At 43.7% G+C, this 9565-nt stretch overlaps 1 protein-coding gene across 1 annotated transcript in view; it reads right to left on the reverse strand.

Annotated features, from left to right (window-relative positions):
• Positions 1–9095, reverse strand: part of GUCY2F (guanylate cyclase 2F, retinal) — a 130415-nt gene extending 121320 nt beyond the window's left edge. The window contains 1 exon segment of the mRNA XM_004379764.1: positions 8366–9095. Within this exon segment, the coding sequence (XP_004379821.1) occupies positions 8366–9095 (730 nt within the window).
• Between the last annotated feature and the right edge of the window lie 470 nt (positions 9096–9565).

The raw sequence follows: 9565 nt of genomic DNA on the forward strand, positions 1-9565 counted from the left end.
TGTGACTTGGGAGAGGCCTCTACCCTGATCCACGGACTTGGGACGTTCTAGCCTCTACAATCGTGTGAGCTGTTTCCTTGATATAATCTCTCTCTATATATGTATTTATACACTTTACTGGTTTTGCTTCTCTAGAGAACCCAGCCTAAGACACAAGGTCACATCCCCTCAATAATGTGCTGGAGCTGCCTTGTGCTGGCTCACAAAAGCTGTTTGTTGAATTTTCAGGAATTGTGTGAGCCAGATAATGTCACATTGGTAGCTTGAAATTGGTCATAGAGGGAGTAATTATACCATTGAAATCAGCAAATACTGCAAATCAGGGATTTTTGTTTTTCCTGAAGAGCTGGTTGTTAAACAGTTATTATCATACCGGTGTGCCCCTTTCTATGTATCAGCCGACACCCAATGACTGGTCAACATGGAGGTATAAAGGCCTAGACTCCTCACTTCAATTCTGGACAATTCTGAAGGGCCATTCTAGCTCCAGAGGTTCTTTTGGAACTGGTTGAGGCCTTTGTTGTGACTGCATCATAGTTTAATTCTTCTTTCTGTTCAATTCTATTGCCTTCTCTCCCTTACAGGTGTTGATCCTTGAAAGCACTCCTCCAATAAGCTTCCTGCACACAAATCTCCATCTGAGAGACTGTTTTAGGGAAACTGACTTGTAACACTGGGTTAGAGCCCCATTGTACCCTGAACTGAGTTCTGTCATGGCATTTACAAGATTTATCGCACTGATTTATTTATATCAGCTTCTACTATGAGACTGTGAACTACACCTTGAGGTCAGGGATTTTACCTTATTTTTCTTCGTATTTTGGTATACATTTTATGCATATTATTGGTATATGTATGATACATATCATGCATGTAATAAATGCATGGATGAATGTTTGCAAACTAACAGGTTCTTCAGAAAAGGTTGTGCATTTAGATTTTTTTGGGGGGTTCCTTGAGATATGAGACAAGGGCATATTTGGATTGTTAGGAGGGAGGAACAATTGAAAATGATATTTCCTAGGCCTAGTAGATACTACCATGCCTGTCTTCAATGCCTAGTGTCATTAACTATGCCCAAGACCTTACCTGTAACTTGAATTTCTCCTCTTTATTTTTCTTTGATTGGCCTACCCTGATGACATTTCAGACAAAGGATCACAATTTTTAGAACTGGAAAGATCCTTAGAGACCATCTAGCTCAACCCCTTACTACCCCCCTTATTTTATAGATGAGGAAATGGAGATCCCGTGAGAGAATGGTCACAGGCTCCTCAAATTTTCGCATAGCAAAATCCTGCCGCTGAACACAATTAAAGCAGAAAGCATAAATACTGAATTCAAACAACAGCATCTTAATTTAATAGATCGAGTGCTTTGTGGACAGGGATTTGTGGATGCATCTGTTCCACAGGATAATTTTACTAAATAGCTTTATTATCTCAAAATTACATTCATTAAACTGGGATTTCACCTGTAAGTTGTTGTCAGGAAAGGATTAGTGTACAGAAACCTTAAATCCTAGGCAAGGCCTGGGTCAACAGGTGGACACTGAATAAATGCTAATTTGTAAGTTTCCATGCTGACTGTTAACAGTCAAGACACTCTATAGCCAAAACAAGGACCAGGGGATGCACCTTCCTGAGATCCCATCTCACCAGGATGTAATATTAGCACTTTCTCTGATCTACTTGAGCTCCACTCCAGCTGTCTGGCAGCTATATCTTCATATTGTGGTACCCAGTATGGCAGGTTGGCAGGCTGTCTAGAACTCTTTCATCCTCAATACTAGCAGCAAGAAATATGACAAAACTACAAAAGAAGCCAATTCCAAAGTCACTCCACTCCTACTTCTCTTCCTATATTGAAATATTCTGTCAACTATTTACCTGAGATAGAGGAACCGTGTTTCTTAGAAGGCAACACTCACTTTCTCTCAGATTGTTGGCTACAGAGTCCTCTCTGGTAGAAACTGGGCCCAATGTTACACTTCATGAGATGGAAATGGTTCCACTAGCTAGTACTGAAGAAGTCCTTGGAAGCCAAATGCATATCAATGAGCCTACAAATGCTGCCACCCCAAGACAGAAATAGTGAGGCTATTCCTTCCAATCCACAGAAACCCCCCACTCCACTGCCTTGCTTTTCATTTTCTTGCCACTGACATTCATTTTAACCAGTTTCATTTTAACAAATATTGGGGCCTCGTAGATAAGAAGGCCAAAGGAGGCAGGGAGGCATACCGTGTTTTATTTATCTCAAGTTTCCCATTCCCCAGAATTCACCCCATCTGGCCATACTGTGAAAGGAGATTCACACCCTCTTTGTCTGTTTTCTCCCACCCAAGTTTAGAGAATGTCTGTCTGTTGTTGTTGTTAGGTTACATTGAGTCGATTTCAACTCATAGCAGCCCCATGTGACAGAGTAGAACCGTCCCATAGGTTTTTCTAGGCTGTAATATTTACAGGAGCAGATCACCATGTCTTTCTCCCACGGAGCTGCTATGTGGGCTCGAACCACCAACCTTTCAGTTAGAAGCCAAGTGTTTAACCATTGTGCAACCAGGGCTCCTAAATGAATGTATAAGAAGACCACATCTAACAGCAGACAAAGAAAGGGCAGCCTTTCTTCAGTGAGCCTTTTCCTTAGTGATTAGGCCAGTGGCCCCCAACCAGTGAGTACCAGAATCACGTGGGAGGTGTGCTAAACATGCAGCTTTCAGGGACGACTCTGCATGTTTCATAGCTCCCCCCTCCCGTGTGATTCAGTGCAAGAGGCCCTCAAACACACATTAAAAATATGTACTAGGCAATGGGTGACTATCTCTATCAGCTGAGGATACTCCATATAGTTTCGGCCTTAAGTCCTGAGGCCACCACTGTGACTGCCACCAGTGTTGGACTAGCCCAAGTAGCTCAGCATGATGGCAGACAGATATTACATTCAACGATCATTCAGTCTGCAACAGACTGCGTTTTTTTTTATAACAAATAAAACTGGTATTGCAAGTGCATTTATTGCCTTAACATTGCTGCCTAGCTTGAGAAAAGTTTTTAATATTGCTCCACACCTGCAACGTATGTTTTCTTCATCATTTCCTAAACTGCTATATAGATTAAAAAAAAAAAAAAAACCATTGCTCTCAAGTCTATTCTGACTCATAGTGACCCTATAAAACAGGGTAGAACTGCCCCACCATAGGGTTTCCAAGGAGTGGCTGGTGGATTCAAACTGCTGACCTTTTGGTTAGCAGCCATAGCTCTTAACCACTGTGCCACCAGGGCTCACACTGGAATGATTTCACAATCAGCCAAGTATAGAGCTGATGGGCAAAGAGGTGAAAGTAAGAGAAGAGGGCTTGAAATAGCCATTTGAAAAGTTCTCAGAAAAGCTGTAGAGTCTCTTGCAAGCCTTTGTACAAATTAGAAAATAGAACTCCTTCTAGGTGGATGCAATCCTGTAGGTACCCTTCTTGGTGAGTGGATAACTCCTTAAAAAACAACAACAAAAACCAAACCAGTTGCCTTAGAGTCGATTCCAACTTCTGGTAACCCCATGTGTGTCAGAGTAGAACTGTGCTCCATAGGGTTTTCAATGGCTGATTTTTCAGAAGTTGATCACCAGGCCTTTCTACCAAGGCACCTCTGGGTAGACTTGAACTTCCAACCTTTCAGTTAGCAGCACAGAGCATTAACAGTTGCACCACCCAGGGACTCTGAATGATTCCTTAATGCTTAGGAAAAGGTGCCCCATCCTTCAATTAGACAAAAACCTCCATCGGGGCACATGGTTTGAGAAGCAGAGAGTGGACTGGATATTGACCTTCACATGCCCACTCAGCTAAGTTCCCTTTTGCAGGGCACAAGCTACATGACCACACACAGCAGCCCTGACTGTAAGTTGAAGCTCTTGTCTTTAAATAGTATCTCCTATGTTTGACTTTGTCAGAAACGAAGTTAATTGGTAATGCCCCAAGGTATAAGGGAAATGAGTTGAGAATCTGGGAAAGGCTGAAGCTCCGTACTCTGAGACTTCATTTACCCCATTCTTTGATGTTAATAATGCCTACACCTACCAACTTGTTACTGTGAGACCTATAAGTGTTGAAAAAGTTGAGAGAAAATACCTCTCTCCTAGATGAAATGAGATGAGATGATCTATGCGCAAATGCCTGATAAACTGTAGAGGGCTTTTCACGTGTAAGGTAGTCTTACGGTTACCTTTATTGTTTCTGTGATAGCATCTGCTAACACCTCTGATGTTCCCTCTCCCAAGATCCCACAGCTATCATTATCATCATTATCATCTTCACTATTAAGTTTATCACTGCCTTGGTATTGTGTAGGCACAACTCAGACCTGTTTCTGAGGTTAGACTTCCTCTAACCTCGGTAAGGTGCCAGTGATGTTTTCTAATTGGAAACATTACTTTACAAGAAAGAGAAGTGGCATGCCAGCCAGTAATAGACTAGCTCTTCTCCCCTCCCTCCCCACCACCACCATCACTACCATCATCACCACCACCATCACTACCACCATGAGACTGAGATCACTGTTATTGTGAGCAGATGAGAGAAAACCAATCTTCCAACTATTCCCATCATTTCCAAATATTGTCAAGCCCCCATCAAAAGAATGGGTGCCTTTCCACCGTATTTTGGACCCTTCACAAAGGGTCCTTCTCTGAAGGTTTGCTTAGGGGATCCAGGATGTTAAGAAGTAGCCTAATATCCAGCAGAATTGGGAAGATGTCAGACACCGCCTTCCTCAACCCTACTCAGCTGAGGTCACACACAGCTTCCATGTGAAAGCTTAGAGCTTTTTTAGTCCCTGTCAGTCAAGAGAGATAACAACCAAGAATACTTTAGTGGCCTCATTCCTGCAAGTTGGGAGGGGCTGGAAAGTCAGCTAGAGATTTGGTCTGGTATATGCTATGCCTGGAGTGTTGCCACCTTGCCTTCCTCATTGCTATGTTAGCTCAATCCATACTCTTTGGCTTCTGACTCAGGTTCTCACTAGATGAACTCTTTTCTAATGGGATCAGGGATGTGCTCTGAACCCCAGTTCACTTGGCTAGAGCTCTAATACTCTGCTTATTTTTGGCTCATTCTCTCTAGCCTGCTTCTGTTCCTCCCATTGGATGGAGTCCTGCACGGAGTGGATAATCAAGTTGACGACGAGGCCTATCTTACTTTAAGACTCATTCCCCTTCCTTAACTCTTGCTGCCACATCCCACCCACCAGTTGGCATGCCTGAGGATATACTTAGGCCATAGCCCAACTAATAGTTCAATTTTCCTGCCCACCACCCTATCACCTCCATTCTAACGTATGTTGTTGAGGTACCAGCATGCCTCATCAGTCTGCCTATGTTTTGCTAGAAATCAGAGGCAAAGCCCTGGAATGCAGAGCTTTATCTTCAGTCCCTTTTATCTTTCTGAGTCCAGCCCTGGTGGTGCAATCGTTAAAGCACTGTGCTGCTAACCAAAAGGTCAGAGGTTCAAACCCACCAGCCACTCTGTGGGAGAAAAGACCAGGCGATCTGCTCCTGTAAAAATTAACCAAAACAAAACGAAAAGACAAACCTGTTGCCATCAAGTCAATTCCAGCTCATAACGACCCCATAGGACGGAGTAGAACTGCCCAGTAGGGTTTCCAAGGCTGTAAATCTTTACGGAAGCAGCCTGCCACAGCTTTCTCCTGCAGAGCAGCTGGCGGGTTCAAACCACTGACTTTTCAGTTAGTAGCTTAGCTGAGTGCTTCAACACTGCCCCACAAGGGCTCCTTCCTGTAAAGATTATAGCCTAGGAAACCCTATGGGGCAGTTCTACTCTGTCACATGGGGTCACTATGAGTCGAAATTCACTCAATGGCACACAACAACATCTCCACTTCCTGTTGCTGTCCAGGGTCTTCCTTTGCTCTATAACCACAGCCCCTGCTCTCTCGTTTTTTTTCCACCCAATCTCAGCATTTTCATTCCCTTAATGGGTTGATTTATACTGCTATAAAGAAACAATCTGATTAAACAAAGTCATCTTAAGACAAAAATGACTTAAGGTGAGGAACATTTATTTGCATTTTCATTAACTTAAAGTAGTGGTTTTCAAGTCTGGCTGCACTGAGAAGCATACCTTTGCTGGGACCCCACCATAGACTAATTAAATCAGAATCTCTAGGGCTGGGGCTCTGGCTCCAGTCATTTTTTTAAAGTTTTCCAGATAATTCTAGTGTGCAGCCAGAGTGAGAACCATTGACCTAAAGGAATGAATCTCTAATGCAAGGGCAATAATATGTACATTTACTACCTCCCTGCCTGAAATGAGTTGTGGGTGGTGAGCACTCAATCCTAACTTCTCTCAGTCTGACAGTCCAAAGAGCTTCAAGACGTGGATTTATTTAACATTTCATGGTAGGGCCAAAATGTCGTTTCAAAGTATACTATTTAGAATGGGTGGGACGTGAAACACTCATGGAATGTAAACTTGCAGGAGACGCTGGGCTTCATGAAGATTCGTACCATATTATAATGTTATGATACTAAATATGTTAGCCAGTTTCTGGCATTGCTCCCCCTGGAAATGGTTTTATATTTTTAAAAATAATGCTGTGCTCTGCTTTGAAAGTATCAAACTCTATTATGAAGTAATCAGAGCTGCAGTGATTGCTTAACATTATAGGATCTTGTAGACTGGGGCTGGAAGCAGACTATAGTAGTTCCTGGAACTAAAAACTCTTGCCCTCATACTCCCCTAATGAGCATAATTAAGGTCCAATACTGGAGACACTTGAAACTCAAAATGGGCTTCTGGTTATGGGCCAGGCTTAAGCTGGACTGTTCTCTAATAAGCCCATTGTTATGTTAAGGAAATGACTGGGACCAGGACTAATCCTAATTGTAATCAGTTTGACAAGTAGTTTCTGAGCTATCCGTCCTATAGTGGTGGAGTGGCTGCAAGGGGCAATGAGCAGTGTTCCCACAAATCACTGCCACTTTCCAGAGAAAAGCAAAGTGGAGATATTAAAAAAAAAAAAGGAATAGGAAAAAATCAAAACCGAGTGTCACGTGGTTTGGCCATAAGTCTAAGTCAAAAAGTCTGATTCAAGAGGGCCAGGAAGGGCCCTCCTGCCCAAAATTCCACCCAACATGCCCTGGAAATGGTAGCTTCAGTGGGCCAGTCCTTTGCGTCAAACTTTGTTCACTGTCTCTGCAAAAATCAACTTTGAACTAAAAATTCCCTTCAAAGGGGGAACATGTTGAAACGCAGGCAGACTTCTCATTTTCGTTTGCTTTCATTTATCAGCTAGGTCCCCTCCATATCAATGTGCTGTGTGCTTCAGGAAGAGAAGGCTGCTTTGAGTGGGCATGCATTTTGGAGTCCAGAGAAGACAGGTTCTAAGCGGAATGTGATGATACAAGGGCACTGGGTACTTATAAAGGAAAGTGTCCAGGAGAGAGTCAAAGGCAAACCTCCCTCAGTGACTAAGACAAAAAGGGAGCCATAAGAACCTCTCTTTGGACAAATATTGTATGACTCCACTTATATAAAATATCTAGAATAGGTAAATGTATAGAGACCAAAGTTTATTAGTGATTACCAGGGATAGAAAAGAAGCTCTGATGACGGAAACCATTAAGCACTTGGCTGCTAACGGAAAGGTTGGTGGTTCGAACTCACCAGAGGCTTCAAGGGAGAAAGACCTGGCGATCTGCTCCTGTAAAGTCTAGATAACCCTGTGGGGCAGTTCTACTCTGTCACATGGGGTCATTATGAGTTGAAATTGACTCAACGGCACCTAACAACAACAACAGGGATGGATGGGATGGGAAAAGGAGGAGTCACGGCTTAGGGGGCACTGACTATTTGTTAATGGTGATGGAAAATTTGGCAATGGATACTGGTGATGGTGGCACAACATGATTAATGTAATCAGTGTTACTGAATTGTACACGTAAAAAAATGTTAAATTGGCAAATGTTGTGTTATATATATTTTTACCACAATAGAAAAAAAAGAACAACCCTCTTTGGCTGGTCTGAAACGATGGGGCTCCCAAGGACAAAAAGGATGAGTGGCTAGAGTTGCCCTTGATGCTACTTTTCCCCACCCACGTACTGAGGGCAGGCACTGGCACCCAAAGGCGTTTTAACCACAGAGTTAGTTCTGTATACCTTCATTCAGTCCATAAGACAGACTCTGTTGAAGCAGGACAGTTTTGGGGCCTGAGTGTGAGTGAAAAATGGCAAACACATAAGGAACTGGGGATTGATGTGCGATCCTAAGGTGTAAGGATAGGAAACCTTTTAGAGATTTTAGTATCTTTTGTTGAAGCCACATTTAAACCTTAGCCTGGAGAACACTCACTGCGAATTCTGTCTGCCTGGCGAATCCTCTGGAGAGCTTTAAAAATGCTTTGGCTGTCTTGGCCTGTGGTCAGGACGACCCCTACAGGTAGGCCACGGCTCCGAAGGCCACTTGCAACTCGATTGGCTGCGTGCACCCAAATGTCTTCATCTGAGGAAATGACTCCAGCATGAGCCCACTGGAAATACTTCATGATGGTTACCAGCACTTTGATAGGCGAAGGGAGTGTCCGAGAAAAGGTCAGGTAGCTATTTTTATTGTCTAATTCATAATTCACACAAGCCCAAGAGAAAATCCCATTGTCCCAGCTGTTTCCCAGGAGCGAGGCCGCCGCGCAGTAGCCAGGGTTAGCAGGTCCAATAAATCCTGAGGCCATCTGGTGGTGGGAAATGAAACTGGAGAGGGCCCTAGAAGTCTGGCAGTCTTCATTGAGAATCACATATTCAAAAGCGTAGCCCAGGTCCAAGGATGGGTCTCTGTTGATCCGATCAATAGCTAATTGAGCAGCAACCTCAGGCAGGGCCTTTGAGAACAATGGATCACAAGCCCAAGGACCTATCACTCCTACCTTGTAGGGAAGTGCCCACACCTGCTGCGGGAAGGACATGACAACCAGGAGGCACAAGCACCACAGCAGCTTGGAGGATGCAAGGCCATGGTGTCCTAGCTTTTTGCTGGTAGCCATGAACCAGAGCATAAGGCGAGACAAGGGCCAGGGTCCCGGGAACATAGCCCTCCTGCTTGCAGCAAGCTAATGAAGAAATACTGGCAGGTATTCTGCTGTCCCAAGATGGACAGTGATGTTTCCAAATGCCTGTCAATCAGAGGAAAAGGTCTGTTATTCATATAATTTCTGAAACTTCTGAAAACATTCATTATGAAAGAATGGCAATTGCCCTCACTGTTGCCCAGTCCTTGTGGTTGAAAGCATGAGGTCCTGTAAGGACAGAGATATCACACAGTCCAATATCGTTGCTATAATACAAACTAGAAATAGGGAACCTCCCATGCCAGTCCAGAGAAGGGCTTGCTCCTAGAGCACCCTGGCATCTAGCTTTTTCAGTGACAGATAAAAGAGTGAGCCTGGGGGAGGCAGTGGCAGTCCCCAAACTGAGAGCTTCTTTCCCCATACTGACACTCCTCCTCTACCTGTACTCCTTATCTCACCAAATGGCACCTCCAGCCACTGTTTGCCCACTT

Source organism: Trichechus manatus, unplaced genomic scaffold (assembly GCF_000243295.1).
Source record: "Trichechus manatus latirostris isolate Lorelei unplaced genomic scaffold, TriManLat1.0 scaffold00068, whole genome shotgun sequence".
NCBI lineage: Eukaryota > Metazoa > Chordata > Mammalia > Sirenia > Trichechidae > Trichechus > Trichechus manatus.